Source organism: Lycorma delicatula, chromosome 3 (assembly GCF_047948215.1).
Source record: "Lycorma delicatula isolate Av1 chromosome 3, ASM4794821v1, whole genome shotgun sequence".
Classification (NCBI taxonomy): domain Eukaryota; kingdom Metazoa; phylum Arthropoda; class Insecta; order Hemiptera; family Fulgoridae; genus Lycorma; species Lycorma delicatula.
The window spans coordinates 15624380-15652218 of NC_134457.1; the positions used below are offsets into that span (position 1 = coordinate 15624380).

At 30.3% G+C, this 27839-nt stretch overlaps 1 protein-coding gene across 1 annotated transcript in view; it reads right to left on the bottom strand.

Moving 5' to 3' along the window:
• Positions 1-558: 558 nt before the first annotated feature.
• Positions 559-27839, bottom strand: part of LOC142320855 (cathepsin B-like cysteine proteinase 4) — a 37031-nt gene continuing 9750 nt past the window's right edge. The window contains exons 2-7 of the mRNA XM_075358828.1: positions 20785-20899; positions 17077-17277; positions 14761-14973; positions 12643-12760; positions 5895-6011; positions 559-774 (exon numbers count right to left, since the gene is read on the bottom strand). Of these exons, the coding sequence (XP_075214943.1) occupies positions 560-774; positions 5895-6011; positions 12643-12760; positions 14761-14973; positions 17077-17277; positions 20785-20898 (978 nt within the window). The 5' untranslated portion in view covers position 20899 and the 3' untranslated portion in view covers position 559. The remainder of the gene's footprint in view (positions 775-5894; positions 6012-12642; positions 12761-14760; positions 14974-17076; positions 17278-20784; positions 20900-27839) is intronic.

The window sequence follows — 27839 nt, forward strand, 5'->3', positions numbered from 1 at the left end:
TCAGTAAAAATTATGTATTAAAGTTTGAATTTTCTTCAATTCTCATAATTGTTCATAATATTCGACTTGCTTAACAAAATTATTCACTGATAATTCTTGTACCAAGTGAATTACCAATTTCCTAACCAGTGGAATTACCATTCCACTGAAAGGTACAGATACTACTGAATCCTTCATCCAGAAGGTTTAGGTTTCAAAATCATGATTAGGCTTAATATTTTCACATGCTTTAAAAGTTACTCAACCTTTGGAACTTTTTGGAAAAGTATTTGATTTTAGTTTTTTTCTGAACGTTACATTAAAAATTGACTAACTGATAATGATAATATCGTGCAATTAGATAAATGACTTAGAGCCTTTATTAAAAAAAATATGTGTACATAGGTACATATGGAATGTGTACATGAATTAAGATAGGTCGTGTTGATTGCTTGATGCAGTCTTAGGTGTAAATTTATAAATTAAAAGAGTGTCTTTTATTTCATAACTAAAATTATTAATTATTTAATATATTAAAGTACATAAATCTACTAGCAAATTAAAATCTCCAGCATAGTTCTTAAGCAGTTGAAATTTTTGGAAGACCAGCCGTTATTTGAGATTCAATCCCACATTCATTAGTTCCTCTTCTGATTTTAAAAAATCCATTATCACCCCAATCTTTACCCCATGTATTAGCAGCAAGCCAGTAACTTACATCATTTTCATCTCCCCATCCAAATATTTTGACTGAATGTTTCTCTATTTTTTTGTTTGAAGTCTTAATGTATACACCTGCAAAATATTTAACAATTATTATTTATTTTACATGGATTTACTAAAAAAAAATATTTAAAAACTTAAAAACTATTGAAAAATTACTAAAGGACAAAATACAGAAAAAAGAAACCATGAAAAATAAATATAAATGGACAACATGAAAGGGAGGTGTGGGTAAGGATATTGCTAGACAAAATATATGGAGTGGTAACTAACTGAAAGATTTGATAATTGGAAAGAAGGGTAGAGAGCTGACAAGTTTTATTCTCCATCAAGAGTAATATTATCTAGAAATGAACTGTTGTAATGTATCTGTGGAATACTTTTAATTTTCACAAATTATGCTGTATATTTTCACCTTTTAGCCAAATTTGTAAGTAAATTGGACTCAACTGCCAGTTTATCATTGAGTTATCAATTTTCAATTTGAACTTTCATTATTTTCTACGTTGGAAACATTTTCTGTTCATCATAATTGTGACCTTCATTGATTGAATCTAGGAACATTTTAAATTCACTGCAAGTCTAAATTTTTCTATTCCATTTCCATCTGATTTTCAGAGTTCTTTTGAATTCTGTTGCTTCATAGGATACCAAAAGTTTAACAGTTCTAATGAATGCTTTTATATTGGTAATGTTTGTAATTTCAGTATCTTATTTGCAGTTGTAATGATCATGAACTAATATAGTAAACTGATTATTGTAGTTAATGACCATATCAGTCGCATTGTTGTTTTCTCCAACTATTTTCCAGTGGGTGTGTGTATAAGCAAATGCAATTACTACTACTGGTTTTCCAGACCTGATATAGTTGCAGATGTATTGCTATGTAAGTGTAAATGTACCGGTAGTAAACATGTAGCCTGGAACAGACTCAGGTTGACCACTCCTGAAATGTGTAGTTAATTGAAACCCAACCATCAAAGAACATTGGTATCTTCATGAGCGCTCAAATTCATATAAAAGCAACTGCCTTCACAAAGACTCAACATTAGAACTCTCAACTTTGAAATTCAGCTGATTTTGTGATAAGTCTAAACATTAGACTAGCCTGATAGGTTATCAATCACATTATATGTAATCATATTCCACGACTGACATGGAGACTGCTACATGACCTCTCCTACAACTCCAGATAAGTGACCAGTTCTCAGAGTATATTGTGGTCTAATTGTTACGTAGTAAACTGCTGTTTTTATTTTGTTTTTTTGCCATCTTTTCCTGTACAGAAAAACTATTTGTTTTTCTCAGTGTTTACATCTCTACCACTTTCAGTACTATCAAAATAATCTGAATAATACAATTTTCACAATTAGTGTTGTCATCACCAGAACATTCAACTGGTCATCCATTTCATCAGATAATAAATTATAAACTTAAGAAACATCAAGTGGATTTTCAGAATGGAAAGCAGTAGTAGTTGTTTTGTGTGGAACAAAGAAAAAAGATAGATACACCAAATACAGAATATCAAAAATGAGGTACAGTAAATCTGAGAATTTGAGATGTTTTATATAAACTTATCAAAATAGATCACCATTCTAATAGCACTAACAACTTAATTATGGTATTTATTTGTAGGGAGCACGTAGAGATAAGACTGAGAAAAACCAGTTTTAGAGGAATGCATTAGACTCAATAGGAAGTGAATAATAAACTATTTACTAGAACAATGTATACCATATTTAATAACATTTAATGCTTATATATATATATATATATATATATATATATATATATATATATTATATTACATGAAATATAGACCACCAAAACACAGTAATTATATAAATTAAATTTCCAGTAATCAATTTTCACAGTATCACTTATCTTCAGTTGGAATTAAATTCTATAATTACATAAAAATGTATTGTTTTAATACTTTTACATTTTATTTGAAATTGTTTTCTGTTTTGAAATTTTGGATTGTATTATGAACATATGTAAATTTTAATGTCCAGTACTGCACGTCAAAATTTGCTTATGTATTAATGACAGTTGCCAATATTGTTCTATCTTCATTTATTCTTTTTAATAGTTCTACATTACTTACTCTGTCCACCCATTCTATCTTCTCCAATCTCCTCCAGATCCACATCTCAAAAGCCTCAATTTTATCTTTTTCTTTTTACCCCAGTGTCATGTTTCACTACGATACAAAAGTGTTCTCCAAACATAGCATTTTACCAGTCTCTTCCTCAGGTTCAAATCCATGTTGTTCCAGAGTAGGTTTTTCTTTCAAAAAAAGGCTTCCTTTGCCATTGCGATTCCCATCTTAATCTCTTCTCCTCCAGTCTTCAGTTAGCACTGTCCCGAGATATCTGTATCTTTTTACTTGTTCAATTTTTCCTTCTACTAATACAATATCCGTACCATACATCTTTTTCTTCTCTAAATCTTCTATGTCTAGATTCTTCTTTTAGCCACCTTTCCCTATCTTTATGTTTTCTCTCTTTTATTGATTATTCACTCTTCAATAGATTGCTTTGTTGTATTCTCCTTCATTATTTTTATGATTTCTTCTTTCTTCAAAAATTCAACTAACCTGTATCCTCTTTCATTTCATGTTCCCAATCAGAACTTGCCCACTGTCTTTCTGTCTTCATCGTTTTCCATCACTGTGTGTTCCAGTCCCCTGTAGTTATTTTACAGCAATACTGTTCATTTTCTAATAACTCCTAAATGTTATTGTACATCTTTTCAATATCTTTATCCTTATATTCCAACATTGGCACCAGTACATCTGAACTATTACTTGATCTTTTGGCAGCATTCCAGTCCTTAAAGCCATTACTGTTATCATCCAGATTGGTTACTTTCTGTATTCTTCTTGATATATTATTTTTTACAGCTATTCTAAATCCATTTTTTTCTCTTTCAATTCTTGAGTAATATAAGGTAACTACACAACTTCTCAACTCTCCTCTTCCCTCTTTCTAACCTCACTTATTCCTACTATATCCATTTTATTTATTTTTATCTCTCTTCAAGTTTTCCAACTTATCTGATGACAGTAATGTTCTCGCATACTATTCTCACTGCTTTGTCTTTTCTAGGACACTCCTTCTGGAACTTCCCCCAGTGATCCGAATGGGAAGTCATTTTACCTCCAGAATAATAACCAAAAGAAGATATCACCATGATGCCTGACTAGGAAAATATAATATAGTGGTTTCCATTGCCTTCTGTATTCTAATATCGTTGACTTCCTATAGAAGTTTCTGGCGTCTTTTGGGGTGATTTCTCATCCCCAAGGCAATATATTTCCCCAAACTCCAACTGCTCATCCACCCACTGAAAAAACCATTGGCACGTAGGGGCAGAGCTCCTTGTCCTGGAAGCTGTTTGGTCCCTTCATTCGTTAGCCTCTATCAACTTTAATACATACAATCATTGCTCCCTCACTAGTGGGAAGGTGAATTTCACAATTTTCCCTTCATGAAATCTAAGACGTAATTGACATTTCTTAAATTCTCTAGTACTTTTAGAGAGGTGTGTGTGTATATATATATATATATATATATATATATATATATATATATATCCAGAGTGATATTTTTAGTGTAAATTTAACAAGGTAATTAATTGATAAAAACATTCCAAGGTATAGAAATTTAAGGTGATTCTTGTTTGATTCAAACTTTTTTTTTGTCTCAGACTGGCAGACTTTGTTTTGCACAGAAATAAGTTAAAAAATTATACAAGTATGTTTTCCATGTTAAGTGTCAACTGAAACCTTTTAGGCAATCTGAGAAGATACATCTTTTATCATACAAGATGTATCTTATGTGGGGATCTTAAGTGATATATCTTAATTCATTTCTAAATTTCACATAACTATTCTCAAGACAACAATCATCTTATGCCAGGCTTATTAAGGAAAGTAAGGATTAAAGTGTTTTGCAGTGAATTCTTCATTGAACCAACATATCATGACATGCATGTGATTCAGAGGATGTTTAGCTCTACAACTGGCAATGTTCACTCTGTTCACTGCAGAAACTAGCTATAAAGTTACCATCATTGCTTCCGAAAAGCAGATCTTACTAGTGTCTCTTATAAATTTGGTGCTTTACATGTGTCACAGCTGTAAAAAGATTGTTTAAAGGACCAGATTAATTTCTTCTATCTATCAAAATACAATGCATTCCATTCATTGGATCTAATTAATAGTGGATTATATATAATATTTCTTTTCTATCTAAAAAAAAAATTAAGAAAAGATACTAGATAAAATACATAACAAAGTGACAAATGCAATGAATTACTGTATATACAAAATGCAAATATAAAAATCATGCATTATATATATGATGATTGATAAATAAATTATTTTATTATTATCGAAACTATAAGCAAAATATTTGTGACAACACCATAAAAACATAATAGCCAAATTACCCCAACAGTGTAGGAGGACATGTGAAAAATATCTTTGGGATATCACATTCATACTCAACCGCAAATATATAGAACAAATTAAAATATTATATTAAATTTAAATCACAAACTCACAAACAAAAGTATAAACTACATCATGATAATATTACATATATCACAAAAAATCACATACCCAACATATTTGAACTCTATGAAATATACAAAATGTTAAAATTGATGAAAGCAGTAAATTAAACAACTTAACTAAACTACATGGTACCAAATGGGTTTTGTAACCACCTTAAAATGGCTGTCATAAAAAACACCATGAGTGAAGGAACTGAATAAAGGTGTTCAGTTTATAAAGGTGTTCATACGATATTTAGTTTTTACATGTAATATTTTTCAAGTGAAGTGGATGCACATTGATTCACAAATGCTAAGAATTCATATTCTTAATTTGTTAATCATCTCATAAGAATGACACAAATATGAATATATTAACACCACAAAATGGAGTTTTTATATACTAGCAAAGGTATCGTGTTTAAACAATACTAAATTTATTAAAAAAAAAATTAATGAATACAATGGAAACAAGTTATGTGTAGATGTAGTTTATGTACTAAAAACTGCACATGAATTATATTTTACTATACGACAGTGTATTTATAATATAGCAACAGGACTATATTTCAGGAGTTTAAATTATATAAATTACCTTTCCCTGATCTTGTTTTATCAAGCAAACTTACCAGTTTTGTAATATCCAAAGTCAGAATAAACATCAAATGTAGCTGTTACAGGGCCATATTCCATAATATCACCCTGAATTTTTGCTACATCCTTCATCAGTGAATAAGACTTTGAGCCTAAAGAAGATTTAAAAAAAAGGTTAATTAGTGGTTTTTTTAGAGTCTATATTTTATTTTGTTATTCTCAGTATAAGAGTACATGTTTTCAATTCTTCAACTGGCAATGATAACTACACATTATAAAAATATTTCTTAAAATATTACATTTATGTAAATCAATTGCAGTTCATCAAACTTGGATGGTAGGTTGGTTTTTAAATTAAACTTGGATGGTTGTAGAAAATTGAGGTTTATGCAGTTAGCATTATTTAAAAATTTTAAAAATGTTTATTTTATGAATGAAAATATTTTAATTTAACTTAAATTGGTGAATATACTTTTATAGTTTTTCTTTTTCTTTTTTTTAATTAAAATCTAGGAAAGTCTTACATGTATGTAAATGAAAAAGATGAAATGATAGATAAAAGGATTGATTGACCCTTAGAATCAAACGTTATACCAGCCAATCTAGAAGCCAGTTTGCTAATCATATTCTAACTAGACAACCCACATGATTAGTGGTTTATTAAAAATGGAAATGGAAGCATAATAAAGCCTTTTCTCATAGGCCATCATTATTTCGTCAATTAAAATAATATTATTGTCTATGATAGGTATGTATGGATGTTATTTTTTTTTAATTTTAAGAACTATTCTTTTTAACAAAAGTAGATTATTTATAAATACAAACACTTAGAAGATGGTTAAGCTGCTTTTACTAAAGTATGTACTTGGTCTGCAGCCCCAATATATAAACCACACTTGCTATTAGATCGGAGTTTATTGTTCTATTAATACTTTTCTGTAATATTAACTGTCCTAAATAAAACTGCACACCAATAATTACAAAAATGCATTATTTTCAAATAGTAATAATAAAAACAGGAATAATATTTACTACAATGAATTTTTATTTATAGGAGGTGTACAATATGTAACTATATATTACAGGCCTGCCTGAATGCACTTCAATTTGTTTTAAAATACATGCTTGAAGCATTAAAGAAGTGATAACATTTACAAATTCACTTATATTATTTCTCAGTTCATCCAGGATATGGGATTGTTATTGAAAACAGTTCTGTTCATCGCTCCCCATAAATAAAAATATATAGCTGTAAGATTTGGGGAACTCAATAGCCATAGGTGCTTTGAAATGAGTCTTTCCCTGAAAACGTCATGCAGTAAATTTAGCGAAATATTAGCAGTCTGTACTGTTGCTCCATCTTGTTGGAAGTTTGCTCCAGGAGTTTCTTCTTCCTGTAGTTGGCCAATGAAAGGATAAATGATTGGTTATGAAAATAAAAAGTTTTGCAACAATGAAACATGGAAATCAGCTGTTAGTTTCAATGCTGACATTATCAAAAAACAAGTTAAATAGAATTCTATTGATTGAGATCCAGATACTTTTGTTTAGTTGCACAGTCACATTTGGAACACTTATTATATAACAGTAAATATTATGTACACTTTTTTGCACACCCATTCATAGTTTGTGCTATCACAATAATACTCATTTTCTATGTTTATTCATGATTGATATTAGAGAATTCTTCACAACCTTTGTCCAGAGATCTGTTAGTAAAATAGAAGACATCATGCAAGTACAGCTATTATTTTCAATTAATTAATCCTTTATACACACAATCCTTAATGTATTAATCCTTTACATATAAAATGTTTCCACTGGATGCTTGAACAGCATGTACTGTAACCTTCTAAGATTTGATTGAAATAAATTTTCAAAATGGTCTATCCCACTCCATATCTAAAATTATTTTATGAAAACACCAGTTGATATGTTTCATTATCATTAGAAACTTAACAATAAATACCCATGTCAGCTCCTAATTGCTCACTGCTCAGCTACATTCCAATCATGAATTTAATCAAGTCATTCAAAATTAATAAAAAGTATAATATCACTCTTTTTTTCTATAGCAGTAATACAGTGAATTTGACTTGAAACAAAGGACTTTAGCAAGGAGGAATTACTTTTTCTTTTGAAACAAAATTATTATATTCTTTTTGAAAATATTTACCATTCTGTAACTTATTCTGTTTTAGGTAATTCATATTTTATTTGTTATGAAGTATAAGTAAATGAATATTACATTACAATAATCCTTCTTTCATTATTATAAGCTTCTTAGAAATTCCTCAGTAATATGAATCATCCAAGATTTTATTCAAAGAAAGTGCTCAGAACAGAATTTTGATAGTTTGGTTCCACACAAAAATTTATCACTCTGTACAAGATTGATAAATCCTTAGTAAATAATCATTAGTAAAATATAATAATCAGCTCATATTCTGTCATTGAACCATTATTGATCTTCACTACCATTCAATATGTTTGTTAAAGTCAAAAATGACATATTATTTAGGAAAAATTACAGATGATGTACAGCCAACTTTTTTTCCAGGCATTTGCATAAAATTAGGAACAATTTGTGTATAGTACTTTAAAACTCCTCAAACAATAGTTAAGAAAATCTAATTCATAAAGGAACATAAAGTCATTTCTGACAGTCAGTAAAAACAAACAAATCATACCAATCAACAAACAGCTGTATATCAATAAATGAAGTTATCTGGTGAAATAGTTTTTTAAGTAATATCAATCTCAAATCTTAATATTAAAGAATTTCTTATGAAAAGAAAATTAACTAAATATCAATGGGTTAAAAGTCAGTTTCTCTAATTACTAATAAGAAAATAGTTAACAAAAAGAGATTAAAAAGAATTCTTATGATTACATGTGTAATATATACTGAAGGAAATGTTCAGTGTCATTCTTCTGTTCTGTTCTGTGTCATCCTATACGTTCATAGCAGCATTTAACCAAAATTATACATTTTTTCAACGTAGATTAGTCCCCCCAGTTTTTAATTCAACTGAATTTTCAATATATAATTTGAAGCAGTTGAGGTTATTTAGAGTTAAATAAAATACTATGTCTTTGACAAATCCCCAAAATGAAAAATTGCAAGACATCAAAAATCATGAACATGGTGATGGTTCAGTTGTATTTTAGCCATCTGAGAAAAGAATTGAGATAAAAAGTGACTAAGATAATCGAACTTGAAAAGCATAGTAAAAAGATACAAACCCAGAGGAATCTTATTTGCAAATTAGGGATGGTTAATGTCAAATATAGTGTTGTTTAATAACTCAGGAATAACATCTCAAGATATGAATTGTTTGATTCACTATTATTGTGATTGGAAATAGGACATACATGTTTGGCTTTCCAACCATTGTCAGTGTTTTCGTCATGTAACTGTATGCTATTTATAACATACTCCAACATATTGACATGCACCTTCTGTTCAGATTCCATGAGTGTTTTGCAGCGATTAGTAATTTTTATAAAATTACTACTTACTCTACTCTAAATACCCTGTTGTCTGTAGAATACAGTCAATTATTTCTGAAATGACTCAGTGTACTACAAGTGTAAGCTTCTGCTGAAGACTCATCCATTCTGGAACTTCAGGCAACAAGTGTTGAAAAGAGTCTTGCTTTCAGGCTTTCATAAATTGTATTAATCTGATGATCTTGTCATTTTCTGAAGAGAGTTGTTCTAGATGAGTGGCAAACTGAATGGAATGGTACCATCAACATTATACTTCATCTAGTTAAGAACACTATGTCACTTACAAGGTTTTTTCTGCATGAAGCTGTTCATGCAGAAATAACCATCAAGAGGAGGTTATTGTTTGCAGTTTGTGAATAGGGCACATTATCTCATGACTAGAACTGATGCACCTTTTTGTGTTCGCTGTGATTACTAACTAATGGTACACCACATCCTTGTGGACTGTGTCTGGTATGTGGCATTGCATCAGAAATTTAAATTAGAGGCTAACATCCAAACTATTTTAGGAAACAATGGGACAGTGTTATCGAATTTCTTATTAATTTTTAAGGCCATGTGTCTGTATTCAAATATTTAGTAATTATTGTATTGTGTTTTTTAGTGTTTTATAATCTGTTTTATCTTTTTTACTACTTTACCTGTAATATTGTGTGTTTTGATTGTTAATTTTATTTGTTTTATAATACCGTTATTTAGTTTATATGTCCTTGATACTTAGCGTTGGTGTTGTTGAAATAGTTTGTATATTAGAAGCATTGCTTCCAGGTACTAATAACAAATCTTTGTTGGGCGCTCCAAAACCAAAAAAAAATTGTTATACTATCAAAGAAGTAAGCATATAAACATTGAATAAAGGGAAGCCAATGTCAGTTTTTTTATGATCCCACACCAAACTTGAACTCCAATAACTTTAAGTTCATCCCCCGCAATCATATGGAGATTTTGTCAGACCATTAAATACAATTATGACAGTTTATTAGGCCATTCAATTTGAAGCATTCTTCAACAGATCTTATCACTAAGCTAGAGAAATTGGATCTGTTGCACAACAAATAATAAATTCCTCACAAAATTCAATACTTCTGACAAAATCATCTTTTGGAAATAATCTTGGCTGATATACTTAAAATTAAGTTCTTTTAAAATCTTTTCTAAACTTTTTCAAATTATTTCCAGCCCAATAGAGGCATTTTTTGTTTACATCAGCATCTGAACAATGATGTTAAATGAAAAAAATAAATACATGAATATACACTTTTAAATACAGATTTTGACAATATACATTTTTGACAAAGCCTGAAAAACAAGAGAACATGAAACACCTTAATTTTAATTGTAAATTTAGAAAAACATAATATCAATAGAAAAATGTAACTGGCAAACAGTTGTACTACTGACATATACTATAATGTGACAAATAGCAATGAACGAATGTCATTAACTTAGATAAACGAATTACAATAAATCTTAATTAGCACTGGCCTTTTCTGAATTAAGAACATCAACAAACTTAACGTTAAATAATTAATACATGTAATTCTAGTTTAGTGTAGAAAAAAGGCCACAATGATATTCTAGTACAAAAAGAGTTAATAACAATAATCAAATTGTGATAAGTAAACATAAAAATAAAGAGTTAATTACAATATAAACGCATTGAAATTAATTGAGCACGTAAAATAGGTTGCAGCTGAACAATGACAACCTTATGTAAGTAACCTGTCGTGACTGTACTTAAGTGAAATTGAAACTTGGAAGGCATAGGTATGATGAACTGAATGTTCCACAAATTTTAATGATAACATAACTGTTTAACGTAATAAGTAATGAAAAACTGAACTTGCCTGTAGCACACAAATATTTGTAAGAGAGAAACTCATGAATGAAGGTAAAACAAATACATACAGTAAATTCCTGGGCGTAGTCCGCCGTGGTGTATCAGGAATACAGTGGTGAGAATGTGGCTTCGAGGTTGAGCAAGACTGGGCGTCTGAAATGTGTAGCAACGAGTTTGAAGAAATTCTGCTTCGCTGAAATTGTAATAAGAAGCTGGAGAAAATTCGGTGTCAACAGAATTGACAGCTTGTGGTAATTGAAGCACTTTCAGGAAAAACGTAATATAGTGAATTTGAAGAATAACTGGTCTATTCTGGACTGCGTTGTACGAAGTAAAGAAGTGAAGTGAGTCCGTAGGTCAACACACCAAGAAAGTTGCTGTTCTGGACAGCAACTGTACGAAGATAGAGAGAAGACCGAGTCCTGGGTCCGCACACTACGAAAGTCTAATCTGGACTGAAGAAAATGATGGCGTGAAGAGTAGAGGGGGAAACAAAGAAGGCAATAAACCGACGAGAGTGTGTGTGTTGACAACAAGAGGTAGTGTGCTGGTATTGGTAAGAAAAAGAAAATTAGCATAGATGGGAAGTTTGGGTAAGAAACAACATATCGAAAATTAATATTATAAGCAGACAGACCATTAAAAGAGTTACGTAAAACTGATAAAAATACCGAAATATTGTGTTGACAACAAGAGCTAGTGTGCTGGTATTGGTAAGACAAAGAAAATTAGCATAGATGGGAAGTTTGGATAAGAAACAACATATCGAAAATTAATATTATAAGCAGACAGACCATTAAAAGAGTTACGTAAAACTGATAAAAATACTGAAATACGAACAAGTACAGGAAATGACGTGATCGCAGACAAAGAAATGTATATTTCTAGGAACTTGACAATATTAAAATGAGCTAACAAAAAACAGTTAAAAATTAACGTGGTTAAATAGAAATTGCTTTTATGAAACATTGCGACCACAGCAGATAAGATAAAGACAAAAAACATTATTGAAAATAAAAACAACTTTACGCCAAATGGCGTAAACAGTAGGTCTACCTGCTAGTGGAGCACTTCCAACAACTGGAGTATTCAACTTACTCAAATTTTGACAAGTTGATGATGAGAACTAGCATGGAATTCTTCATGGAAAGCAGCAGTAATTTTTTTTATTTTTCCACCAATAATAAAGCACAAAAGCGGTTCTTGTTCTATGTGTTTAAATATGATTACTTTCAGTACAAATGCAAAAGTGAACTAAACAACAATCAAATAATAATTATATTAGCTAATTAATGGTAATAACAAAATTTTCCACCTTTGACAGAATTAAATCTGCATGCAGGAGAAACTGACTTTGAGTCCACAATGTATGTTAAAAACACTAATTAATTATTAAATTACATTAGAACCCAAAAAATAGCAATAATTACCATAATGCTTGTCTTTAGAGTATGATATCTTGTAATCTTTATTTGTACATTTCTTAGAACAAGGTGGAGTATATAATCTTAAAGGATTTGCTGGTCCTATTGCATATGGTTGACATCCCTGAAAAAAGCAACTAAAAGTAAATATTTTAATTTAACTAAAGAAAAGTAATAAAAAAGCACACTAAATTATTGTAGAGTACTAAGTTGACATGGTTGGGTTTCAATTAACACACATCTCAGGAATGGTCAAACTGAGACTGTACAAGACTACACTTCATTTACACTCATACATATCATCCTCTGAAGTATTATCTGAAAGGTAATTACTGGAGGCTAAACAGGAAAAAGTACTAAGTTGATTGTTTTTCATGTATGGGTATGTTAGTTTCTAAGATTGGTTACATGAAACAAAACAAAACCTTGTTGAGTTGGTACTTGATTTACATGAATGTTTTCCCAATCATAACCCAAAGAGGAAAGCCATCCATCGATGGATGGATGGCTTTATGTAGTGACTCTTGAACAATGTCCTGTACGCATAGTTTCTGCAGAGGTGGTCCTGTATTTCCCAAGTACTTGTGAAACCAAAATTTCTAGTACTCCAAAAAATCTTAAGATGTTTGGTGGTCCATCAGAAAAACCACCAATATTAATCTAGTGAAAAGAGCTTGCTCACTCACTATTGTCTGACAAGGATAATATTTCTGAAGAAAATAATAATTTAAATGGTAACAAATCTGACCTAAAATATGCAAACATTAAATTTTTAGTTCTTCAGAATAATAAGGAAGCTGGCTCCCTCCATAAGGTCTCACCTTAACTGATAAATAAGGTAGTAATGGGTTCAAGAAGTTTCCCCAAGAATGTCAGAAAATTGAGAGACGGATCAATACTGATAGAGAATTTTAGTGACGAGCAGAATTAATTGCTCTTATGTCTGATCAATATGGGTGGTATAAATGTAAGTGGGATATGCCACAAAACCTTGAATACCAGCCAATGAGTAATTTTTTGCAGAGATCTTCTGGAGATCGACATTAGTGAAATTGCTTTTGAGCTTCGTCCCCAAGGTGTTATAGAGGTGAAGAGAATAATGAATTTCAGAATAGGATGAAGGACCCTACTCATTCTCTAATTTTAAAGTTTAACCTTCTCGTACCACCGGAGAAAATAAAAATAGGTTTCCTGTCAGTTAGAATATGACCATTCACTTCAAACCCATGATGATATTTCAAGTGTCAAAGGTATGGCCATACTACAGCTTCTTGTTAGAACACTGCTATTTGTGCTTGATGCACAAAAGAAGGTCACATCGACACTAACTGCCTGGAAGAAGAAAAATGTACTAATTGTGGGGGATGACATTCAGCTCGCACACGAGATTGCCCAACTTTTAAAAAAAAGAAAGCCATTTTCAAAATTTGTACCAAGTAGAAGCTACCTTTTCAGGCTGCATGAAGAGAATATAAAAAGATACTGAACTCCCAACAATTGGGGAGAAGTTTTTTCCCAACAATTTCAAAACATCTCCCTACAGTAATATCTAAAAGAAAAAGACAGATACCAACTAATATGGTGACAACAAAACAATACAGCAGATCCAAACTAACTACCACATAAAAATTTAGGATATAAATTATTAAAATTTAAATTCTTTAAAAATAAACTTGTCTTAAATGATCAATAACATGCTGTAAGGTAGATATAAATTACATATCGATTGGTTATTTCAGTACTATAATTAGACATTTCAAAATAAAACTGTATTTTAAATTTTAAAACTGTTATTAAATTAAAAATTTATTACAAAGAAAAACAGGCTAGAATATGCTAGAATATGCATTTTTGTAAACTTAAAAACATTTTCAAATGGCACACTTCTGTGTCATTTCCTTGTGTGTCAGTTCCAGGGTTATAAATTGTAACACCTTTACCATAATTCAAAACATGCACCAGACATCAAAACTTAATAAATTTTGATGTTTTGAAAAGTACAGCATTAGATGGTTGTAAGAATTATAAACTTTTTTTTGGAATTTTAAAACATCTAGAGCATTATATATACTTTTCAAATATCAGATAAATATTCAAATTTAATGAATGGATATTTTTACCTACTTCTTTTGAATTGTAGTCTCCTCCAGTAACTAATCCAGTTTCCTGGTAATAAAGATATGCTTTATCAGTGTATCCACCATCACAACCTGCAGTATGAGGATCTGTACATTGTGAACAACAAGTAAGCAAATTTTCTGCAGATATACTAATTTTTATTTTACCTTTTGTAGCAATACAAATACGATCAGAAATGCAGCTTGTTGTAGCAATAGCCTGTAGAAACAATACCCAAATAAAAAAAAAACTGAATCATACAAGTAAACCACCAACTGAATTTCAGTAGTAAATTAAACATAAAATATAAAAAAGAGATAAATTCTTGTTTTAACTCTTACAATTTCCTAATTTTAAATGTTAAATCTTAAGATATTTAATCAATCTGAATCTTAATTTTTTTATTATTAGTGAACTTTTACATTTTGATGCAAATATTTTTAAAATGATAATAATAAGTGTTACCTATGTCGAAAAAATGATAACACTTTAAAATTACTAAAATCAAATGAGTCAGTTTATCAGTACATGATTTTATTAGAACCTGAGTAATCTGTGGCTTTCTGGGTTATTTTTTTATTACATATAATTTCAACTATAATACTGACTAAGAAGTCCGTCACATCTTTCATTTGATATATCGCATCAGAATTTGTTTGACTACATAATCATATAAATTTTTAACATAAATAACAACTCCATCTGCTTTAAGTATTCTTCACTCATGTTTGTGTTATGACCAACAATTTTACATAAATTTAATTCCTAACTATAATTTAACCAAGTTTCTAAACATACTGTTACAGTTTAATAGGAGTTTAATATTTCCAGTCATTCTAAATTTTTTCTCAAACTTCTTAAGTTAACATATACAGTTATAAATTTGTACACATACATAATTTGTTTAAATCTTCTTCTACATTCTCTGCAGTAAACTTTTCTATTATGATGTCATCCATGGTTACATCCTTTGGATGTGAGAATATTTCACAAGTAATATCCAATGGTATTGCATCTTCTTGTATTCCATTTTCCTGTGTGTTTTTATTTTCTGTTTTTGAATAATGGATTAAATGGGTAGTTAGTCATCTGGATTACCCATATAAGTCAATATTCATAGGTTTCACAGGTTTTGTAATTGTAGCATGTTCAATGATCCTTTTGAAGTTAAATTTTTCATTAGTAAAAATTTAGCGTTCAAGTATAGAGATAGAAGAACAATTGCTAACATTTACAGGAACCAAACTGCAATAGTAATAATCAAAGAACGTAAGAAACAAGCTGTCCTAATAAAAAAGGGAGTCCGACAAGAATGTTCCCTATCCTCGTTACTTTTTAATCTTTACGTAGAACTAGCAGTTAATAAAGTTAAAGAACAACTTAGATCCAGAATAACAGTGTAAGGTGAAAAGATAAAGATGCTATGATTTGCTGATGATATAATAATTCTTTGCCAAGAGTAAAAAATATTTAGAAGAAACAATGAATGGCATGGATGAAGTCCTATGCAAGAACTACTGCATGAAAATGAACAAGAACAAAATGAAAGTAATGAAATGTGGTAGAAATAATGTAGATGGATCACTGAATATAAAAATAGAAAGGGAAAAGATTATGGAGGTAGAAGAATTTTGTTATTTGGGAAGTAGAATTACTAAAGATGGACAAAACAGGAGCGATATAAAATGCTGAATAGCACAGGCGAAACGAGCTTTCAGTCAGATATTTTTGCTTACATCAAAAATTAATTTAAACTTCAAGAAAACATTTTTGAAAGTATATGTTTGGAGTGTAACTTTATATGGAAGTGAAACTTGGATGATCGGAGTACCTGAGAAGAAAAGATTAATAGCTTTTAAAACTTGGTGCTACAGGAGAATTTTAAAAATCAGATGGGTAGATAAAGTGACAAATAAAGAGGTGTTGCAGCAAATCGATGAAGAAAGAAGCATTTGGAAAAATGTAGTTAAAAGAAGAGACAGACTTGTAGGCCACATATTAAGGCATCCTGGAAAAATCGCTTTAATATTGGAGTAAAAGCGGATGGGAAAAATTGTGCAGGCAGGCAACATTTGGAATATGTAAAACAAATTTTTAGGGATGTAGGATGTAGGGGGTATATAGAAATGAAACAACAGGCACTAGATTGGGAATCTTGGAGAGCTGCATCAAACCAGTCAAATGACTGAAGACAAAAAAAAATAAAATAAAATTGATTTTATATTTGTTTTCAGACCATACGTGTCTCATTTAGTCTAATTTCCTTTGAATAATAGTTACATTTTTTGTTTTAACAAAAAAACATAAATAGAATTAATTTACCCAGCATGAACCACAGAGTGATTGATTTTTTATTGAAGAAATAGATGGACAATATTTCCAGGCTGAGCGAGCATCAAAACTGGAGGGGATTGCATTAGTAACATTCACTTCTTTTAAAGGTAATCGATCAGTAGACAGTTTTGCACCTAGTAATTTTTTCATATATTGTAAACCTCTTTTTGTGATGTCATTTGGAGCAGCCTAAAAAAAAAAATACATCAATAAGAACAACAACATAAAACAATATGTGGTAAAAAATAGATATTTCTGTTACACTGTACAGTAATTGATCCTTAAAAATGATATTTGTTATTGTATTAATAAATAACATAATTCATTTTTCTATGAACCACTCAATTATTAAAAAATCAAAATATTTATACTCTGTCATGAGCTCAAGTTTTTAGGTGGTTTAAAGCATTTTCATATGGCTGAAAATCAGTTGCAGACGATCCACGCTCTGGAAGATAGTTAACGTCAAAAAGTGATGACAGTGTTGGGCGAATCAGAGACTTGATACGATACGACCAGTGATTAACTGTCAGAATGATTGCAGAACAATTGAATTTGAACCAAACTGCAGTCCATGAAATTTTGACCAACAAATTGCACATGAAAAATGTTTGTGCAAAATTGGTCCCAAAAATCCTCACTGTTGAACAGAAAAACAACAGGGTGGAAGTGTGCCGCCCTGTTCTTCTAGAACGAATTGAAACTGATCCTGATTTTCTAAAAACTGTTATTACTGGCGATGAATCTTGGATATTTGAGTACGATCGAGAAACAAAACGTCAGCGCAGGGAGTGGCAAACTTCAAACTCACAACATCCCAAAAAAGCAAAAATGAGCAAATCAAAAATCAAAACCATGCTAATTTGTTTCTTCAATAGTAATGGCATTGTCCATAAGTGGTTTTTGCCTGCAGGGCAGACTGTAAATCATTATATTTACTGAGAAATTCTTTAAAGACTGGAAAAGAGTTGCCCGCATAAGATCAGCCATCAAAGACAACTGGATGCTGCATCATGACAATGCACCTTGTCACATTGCACTCTTAATTAATGATTTTTTGGCAAAGAAAAACATTCCTGTAGTTCCTCAACCACCTTATTCACCTGACTTAAGTCCCTGTGACTTTTTCCTGTTCCTGATTTAAAAAAACACCTCAAGGACACCATTTTGGATCAGTAGAAAACATTAAAAAAATTTAACCGTCCATCTGAAGGATATTCCGGTTTCTGAGTTCCAACAGTGCTATGAAGAGTGGGAAAACCATTTGTAAGCATTGCGTAACTTCCCAAGGGAATTATTTCAAAGATGATGGTCTATATATAATTGGATTGTAAATAAAAAGTTTTTCTGAACCAGTCTCATTACTTTATTTACAGATCTCGTATGAACTTTACCAATATTCTTTGACATTATGATGTTTTCTAAAGCTGAACTCTTTTCTAGCACGTAATTTTTATTTTATTCTCATTCACTATGCAGATTCTGCATCTTAACTCATGCTAATTCAATTTATTTAGCTGAAATGCCTTGACAGACTAATCCAAGGTACAATCATGAAATAGAGTAAGAACTAAAACATTATTGTATACCATAAGATTTCAGTTTTTGATATCACCTCATGCCTGATATACTTCAACAACCTTGATCCTTTCTTTATTTGTAGTTTAAGCTAGGCAGCTTATCTGAGAACCTTGTTTTCCATCTTGGTACCAAAGGATCCCAAGTAGTAACTAACATGTCTGTTGAATATAGCTGACTACCATATTCCTGCTACAATCTGAATACAGTATAGAATGTTCAGATGGATTTAATATTTTATTCAAATACATTGCTACATTATATTCGCATGTTTAACGTTACTCTTGTTATACTATTAATTCTTGAAGTTTTTCTCATTCTGAAAATGTTCAATTGTTTTTTAAATCTATTTTTCTTATGTATTATAATTCTTACTGTAAAAATATGAAATTCTATCCTTTTAAATGTATTAAATTTCCTTATTATTATGATTACTTTAAGTAATTATAGTTTTGTAAGCAAGAACATGCATGTTATTTTATTTAATTAAAGAAGGTTCATTCGTTATTTTAGACATTAAATTTATAACTGATATGAATTATTGCCATAGGTCTGTCATGGGTCATAACGATTCATTATGATCTTGATGATTTTATTAAAATCTACTAATTTTAGAAATTATTTCTTTGGTCAGATATAATGTCCCTATTTCTCTTCTTTGTCTTTAAAATTCCATCATGTTAGTTAATTAGATTTAGTGAGTGGAAAAAATGTTTTTAGACTTTGCGCATAGATTTAACTTTTATTATCAATCAATATCCTCATTCATGCATGAACACCTGAGAATTAAACACTTCCAAACTGGATCAATTGAAATATTTTTTTCATTATTGTTATATAGTATAGTTTTTTAGCTGTTCTTTTCAAAAGCAGTTACCTACAAAATGATTTGTCAAAAAAATTCTTAGTGAATGCAATAAAATATGAGTGAGGAAGACTTCTGTTTCTCTTTTCAACCCTCATATATAACTGCCATATAAGTATAAATCTTTTTTTTTTCTGTATACACCACCTTCAATGTTGCATTCATTGAGTCATTTAGTATTAGGATTTATAGTTTTACTAAAATTATAACTATAATGCTGAAGAAATTAGGATACAAAAATATGGGAAAGGTGGCAGTAAATGTAAAGGTATATTGTTATACCCTAGTCAGGGTAGTATTTAAGATTGTGATTTCATTACCAAATGATAGAATGAACAATCAAAGAATGAGAAGAGGATTTCAAGGAGTAGTTAATTAATAACACTTGATTTATTTTTTTTTTAAATGAACAAACATAAATATTTATCTAATGACAATCCTAAAGGGATCACCTTTAGTATAATAAATCAGTGTAGCAGTAATTTCAGCATTAATATTTTATAAAGACTTCTAAATAAATTCTACCTTATGTAACAGAAATTATTTTCATTTTTATGCATATTCACATATATTACATGTATTATTATTATTATTATATATGTATTAGATAACATTTACATTATTACTGTATATATATGTGTGTGTGTGTGTGTGTGTGTGTGTGTGTGTGTATATTGAAAAATTTTATAATACCTTATGTAAAAATAAATTTTATTAATTACTATTGAATAAATGAGAACTTAAATTTGTATTAAATTTAATTAAGTGTTAAATTTAGGTAAATTACTTACTGTACTTCGGTACTTCGCTCCAGTCATAAGTTAAAGAAATATTCACAAAAGTTGCAGTAAATCTCTAATATCTATCCTGGTACTAAAACATTTTACAAAGCCATCTTTACTGAGAGAGATGGTGAATAATTTTAACCGCTAGTTAACTTTTTTCTTTAAATTTGAAGAAGGTTAAAAATTTTATTAATCTTTAACTTTTGTTTTCAAAAGTTTCCTGAGTTGAAAAAATCAGTGGGTTAAGTTCCTTTAAGTAATTTACCTAAATTTAACACTTAATTAAATTTAATACAAATTTAAGTTCTCATTTATTCAATAGTAATTAATAAAATTTATTTTTACATAAGGTATTATAAAATTTTTGTTTGTATGATGTTATTAACTCTTGAATATGAGAAAATAAAAATAACCTCCATTAAAGTTATTAATAATTTTAATTAGAATTTGAAAAAGTAAATTACTTACAATCCAGTACTTCTGAGCATTATTTATTTGTTCCACTTCTTTATTATGTAAATCATTTGAGGTAATTGCACATACATTAACAATACAAATTAAGCCCAGTATCAACCTTAACATTCTGCAAGATAATATAAATTATAAATTGTTACTATTTTTACAGGCAATGGGAAGTATTTTATTTAAATGGTTAGTAGTAACTTTTAACCATTTATAAAATAGAAATCATTTCTATTTTTAAAAACCAATAACTTATTTTATAAATAACCAATTCTTTTTTTAAATTATTGAGAATAGAGTCAACTTTTATTATAAAACTTTTATTTTATTAAAATATACCTATGTTCAGACTGTACAACTTATGAGTACATTCCCCTATTGAAAAATATGACTACACAGTTTTCAAAATAAGGCTTATATTCTTCTCTGAAAATTTTTCTTAGATATTGAATATAATGATTTTATAACAGCTCTTTGGAGGTGTTCTTTTAGTTATGGCAGATAGGTCATCATTTTTTAATATTCAGACTAAACTTTCTGGAAAGACTAGCAACATTTTATTTGCGTCAATTAAAGTATAATATACAGAACACAATCAGTATATCAGTATAAAGTGTAGTCCAGTTTATGCTCAGTGGAAACATTGTTTAGTAACTATAATATTTTCAAAAGAAAAAGATATTCTGATGCTTGTTGATGAGCCAATTGTAAATATTGATAATGAGTTCAGTAAAAAGTGGAGGAATTAGATTAGTTCCCTGCTGGTGATAATAAAGAAATTTAAGGGTGAGGTGCAAGATAAAAAATTAAGATTTTAGTTCTTCATAAAAACAGACAACAGGATGCTAATGATTTTAAACTACTGTAGTTTCCTTAGTGTAAGTAACCTTTGAAAAATTACATCTCATTAGATACAAATGAAGCTTTTAAATAAAACAACATTGTACTTAGAAAATTCAAATTTACTTCACATGAAATATTATAAATTTTCTAATAAAAGAAGTCAAATCAGTATTTATATATTTTATACAAACAGAAAATTTGTTGTTCTGACAGTCAGACTAAGAATAGATTGCTTTAAGATCGATGATGAAGCCAGTGATCTTAAAACAAGCCATTTCTCAGTGTTAGGCACAGTTTCACCTAATCCTGAGAGTGCTGTTAACTACTCTAATCTTCCAAAACAGTCTCTCCTTCTGTGGGTTGTTATTTCATCTGATACTTGTACTCTTCCTCTTTATCATACTTGAAAACCTTTATCTTGGATAGATACCAAGATAAATCAGAGATTCATAAATAGTGTGAACAATTTTAAAATCTTACTGAAGCCGATGCATATACAGATCATAATTGGTTGATTGCAGACATACAAACAAAACTAAAAAAAACAAAACAGAAACTGAACATTGGAATACTGACAAATTAAAAGATGAAATATGTGGCTTCAGAACTATAGTAGAAGAAAAGATCTCCACAACCCCTCCTAAACAGGAAGTCAATGAAAAGTGGAATTCTATAAGACAGTGCATAAAAAAAAGCCTTGATGGAGAATTAGAAAACTGTAAAGGTAAACTAAAAAGGAAAGAATGGATAACAGATGAAAGAAATTCTATACAAAATAGATAAAAGAAGAAAATCGAAATGCGCTATTAATGATGAAGGAAGAAAAATGTACAAGAGATTAAACAATGAAATAAGGATAGAATCACAAAAGGCCAAGGAAAGATGGATGAATGTACTGTGTTAAAAGATAGAATCATTGAAGAAATAAGGAAAGGCTGAAGAAATGTATAATAGAGCAAGAGTTGATAAAGTACAGATAAAGAAAATAATTAAGAAAGGAATAATAAATAAGCAAGGTGAAATAAGATCAGACATATAGATTGTTTGGAAAATGCATGTCGGAGAATTGTGTATGAGTCATCAAATAACTACAAAAACCTACATATCAGTGACAAAGAAGATTGTGATGAAGAAATGAAGGGCCATCATTTTAAAAGCAGAAATATAAAATTTAATCAACAAGTTAAGATGCAAGAAAGCTGCTGGCTGTGATGAGTTACTAATTATAATAAGGTGTTAAAGGCCTATGGGGAAAGTGCAATAAATAGATTAACAAAATTTGGAAATAAAATCTATGAAACTGATCAATGACCAGAAGATTTCCTTAAAATATTTATGATACCCTTGCCAAAGAAGAACAATCCAAAATATTGTAAGAATTATAGGATTATAAGTATAATATCCATGCCGCAAAAGCATTAACAAGAATCATACTGAACTGGATATTGGGAAAGATAGAAAGAATATTGGATGATAAGCAGTTTGGCATTAGAGAGGGCACTATGGACACAATAAGTTGTATGAGAGTTTTGATAGAGAGAATGGTAGATTTAAACAAAGTTTTGTACATGTGTTTCATTGACTGGGAAAGAGCCTTCAATTGGGTTTAATGTAATACTCTAAAGAAAATTTTGAGAGAATAGTTCTGATTAGAGGGTTAAAAGATTTATTAAGGAATTTAACATAGAAAAAAGGGTGCAGTTTCAAATAGAAGGAGAAGAAACAGAAGCAGTAAAGATGGGAAGAGGGGTTAGGCAGGGTTGCTGCATGTCACTATCCTTTTTAACATGTATGGAGCTTTTTAATAGGTAACTAATTGAAAAACCTTTGGAAGACTTAAGGAGGGTGATTATTGACAGCAGGAGAAAAAATAAAGACAATTAAGTGTGCAGATGACCAAGTAGTAATGGCTATTATTAAAGAAAAGCTACAATAAATGATGGATGGAATAAGCAAGATAGGAAAAAAATACGGAATGAGAATAAACGCTGATAAATCCAAAGTAATGAGGATATTGAGGGATTATGATGCAACAAAGATTACTATTAAGGGGAAATAATTAGAACAAGTTGGCAGTTTTAAATATGTTGGAAGCACAATAAAGTCTGACAGAAGTTGCACAGAGGAAATTAGAAGCAGAAGTGGGAATGGTAAAATGGTTTTCAATAAGGTTAGAAATCTGCTTACAATAAATATTATGCTGCTTGATTCAAGAGATTTATTTGCAAGATGTTATAAATGTTATAATTTATAAATGAAAACTCTCACAATATGTTCTGTTGGTAAAGTGCTGCACACTGTGATTAAACAACAAAAGTTAGGAGTTATACTGATTACCACTGAATAATTATAATTTAACAGTAATACCATCTAGTTTCGGGAGAGTTCGTTAAAACTAGAGTTAATCACTTTGGTTTAAGAACATCTCATATATTGATTAGAATAATATATTTATTTATTTATCTGTAATATTGTCCAGTATAAGTTGAATCTAAAATATAGATTAGCACAGGTGGTTAGTGTTCATCCTTCCTGATCATTCTTGTTTCAATAACACTTCGATTTAGTATCATCCACTTGCAATTTTTGTATTTCTTTTCTCCTACACATGGTAGGCAAAGTCTATTGTAGCTATAATATTTTTGCTTATTTATAATAAATATATTATTAATAATAAATAATATTTGCATTTATTTTTGCAACCAACTTCACACACAGCATCACCGTTGGTTGGGTAAATGAGTGTATATACACAAACCTGACCACTTCTCTCTTCCTATAGAAAATAAGAATTGGACAAATTCCAGTTTAATATTATTTATTATTATTATTTATAATAATATTTGTACGTATAAATGTATAGACAAAAATAACGTTTGTGTTTATATGTTGCATGATGTAAATAAACAGTTGTAACCACCTGATGTAAAATACCAGCCACTATCAAAAACAACATATCCATTCCAAGGAATAACTGGTAAGCTGATTAGGCTAATTCCAATACCAGGCAAAATAAATAACATCACATTTAAAGTGGTTTCCAATTAACTTTTCCACTAAAAGTGATATTCAGCTCTAAAGCGTCACTTTCATTATGGTATGTTTTATTTGTGTATTTTAATAATTTTTAGAAGGATGAAAAATATGTAAATGTTATTGACCTTGATCATTTGCAAATAAATAGAAAGTTACAACTAAATAACATTAAATAGAATCTAAAATAAAAAAGAAAATATCACATATAAAACTTAAAAATAAATTACAAGAACACTGTGGTTATACAGTAAAGGCTTTCAACTATTAAGTACAAAAAACAAAACAAGAAAGAGATAACTAAAAATTACATAACAAGAAAACATAATAGTGCAAATAAAAGTGTAAAGAGCCATCACTTGTTTAAAGTATAGAAACAAAAACATACAAACAAAAAATAGAGTATGAATTAAAAAGCAATAAAACTTAACCAAAAATTAAAATAATAGAATTTATAAGAGTTCATTAGTTTCCTCCCTGCACAAATGAGATAAAACATGTTCACAAAAGAAGTTCCTTCGAAAAAATTCTAGGAGATTATCTAGAACTTTTTTTCACATTAAAATAAATACCGATAATACAAGTAGGTAGTTTAAATTTATAAAATGACACAAATCCGCATAATGCATACAGTCAACAAGAATATATTAGATTGTGAGGAGGCAGCTGAATTTTTCACTATCAGGCATTGTTTGATTCCATCAAATACCTCTGAGTAGTTATCGTTTGCCCAATAAGTAAATGTCAAATGACAACTTCTCCAGGCAATTAGTCTGAGTGGAGGAATTCCAAGGCAGTACAGTATCTTTGATGAGGCAGCTTGTTATCAACAGTAACACCCCCATATTGCCACTCTTTCCACAGAAGTAGCTTGAAAAACTGGTTAACACTTGAGTCCAACGTGGATTCACAGAGTTACAGATCTAATGGCCGCGTGAGTCGAATGTGTCACCACATGTTAGGTTTAGTTATATGGCCGTCTAACTCCGCTTTGGATTCACAGTTCCTATTAAAACACATGGCAAGTGAAAGAGCATGGCCAGTATGTCATGAAACTGTTGTTGGCCTGTTGATAGCGAGTCCACACTGGTGTCACATGGCTATTACTGTATGATAAATGTAATGAAATAATACAGAATATCAGTATTACAATATGATGTTATTTTTATTGACAAAAACTATACAAAAGCAACTGCAAAAAATCTGCTTGAAAATAAAATATAGATAATAAAATTTTAACTTGAAAATAAAAAAAAAATTAATTTTAAGATTTATGTACACTAAAAAAACAGTCCAAACAAAAGTGTTTTTCACACACCACACATTTATATTTGGTTTGAGTCGTTTTTCGCATGGCAATCTTCCTGCCTTCGGCCTTTGACTTTTTTTCATAACATTTATGACATCGCCTTCTTCCTTGTCTGCCAACATCGACAAGGCGGTGAGGTTGGTCTACTGGTGTCGGAGTAGGAGGAACGGCACTAACGTTGATTCCTGTCAGTTCTTTGACTAATTCTTCTTTGAATGCGATGATTTGCATGTTTTCATTTGTAAGCTGATTGTATAAGTATAGCGCATTTACTACATTGGTTCCAAGAAGCAATTCTACAGCAAGTTTTCTGTACCACTTCACTCCACGTCTCAGAGAGGAGCAATAACTCTTGATTTGGTCTGAAGTATCGATGAATGCCTTTCCTTTGTTGTATTCTATGACACACTTCGGTTTCTGAACAGGATTGTTTCGTCTCTGAACTTCTATCATATCATAGTGTGTTTGGTTGTCAACATTAGGACTTCTTTTCTTTCATGCCATTTTAACACAACTACACCTGTATTGCTTTCAACAGCAAAAGTTTCCCCTTTTTGAAGTTTTTTTTTAATTACACTTTGGGGATTATTCTTTCTGTTTCATTTCAAAGTACCAACCAGTTGAGTGTTTCGTTTTAGTAGCTCATGGGCTAGTGCTACTGAGGTGTACCAGTTATCAGTGCAGAGCGTACGCCCCTTATCTAGTAGATCGGTCATGAGGGCCATAGTTACTTTAGTAGCAACAGAGCTTTGACCTTTATCATCATAGCAGTAAACCCTAAAATCATAGGTATACCCACCCTGTACACAAACCTTGAATAACTTGATACCAAACTTTTGTTTTTTGTTAGAGATATACAGTTTAAATTTCAAACGGCCACGGAATGGTACTAGGGTTTCATCAATACACACAGTTTTGCCAGGCACAATTGAAGTTTTATAAGCCTCTTTCAACAGGTTTAACAGTGGTGTTATTTTTCGAAGCCGATCAGTGTTGTCCACTTCTTCATTGTCACTAAAATGTAAATGTTTCAATATTAACTGGAATCTATTCCGTGACATTACATTCTTCATTTCATTACTGTAAATCTTCTTGGAAGACCAATAAGAGTGTATGTGTGGATAACGGCATAACCCCATCCACAGCAATAATCAAAAAAAATTTTTTATTTCTTCAATATCTATATTTTTCCAATTTTGCAAGCGAGCTCCTGGTGATATACCCTTGCTAATTTCCTGTGCAGCATATTTGTTGGTTTCATCAACAATCAGCTGCAACACAGCATCGTTCAAGAAAAATCTATACACTGCATATGGGGATTTTCCTGAAAGATTGTCAATTGTATATTTAGTAAGCCCTGAATTTTTTTCTGTAAAAGGAAAAGTTTTCAAATTTTCCCCGGTAACAACACCACAAATTATTTCAAAATCATCATCGCCTTTAGTGAATCCACGTCTTGCCTCCGCTATTACTCTTTCAATAGTTTCGCTAACATCATACTGACCGGATTGAAGTAGTAATCCCTGTATCAGAGCTGATATTTTCAGCTAAAGAGCTTGATATATTCTGCTGATTGCTTGCAAATGATGTACTTGCAATCGGCGAGAGAGGACGATTATTATTATCAATGTTGTCAGTAATACTTCCATTATCATTGAACATTCTCTTTTTAGATGGTGGTTCATCTTCCACTTCTTCAGACTCAGAAGTTGAAGGCTGATATTCGTCCGAAACGTTGCCGAAAATTTCGTCATCTTTTTCTTCATCAGAAAATAAATCCTGCCTCAGTTTTTCTAATTATTTTTGCATTGATTCATAACTTCTGTTCATTTTTCAATAAATAAAACATGTAAACCGAAATACAGAATAATAAAGA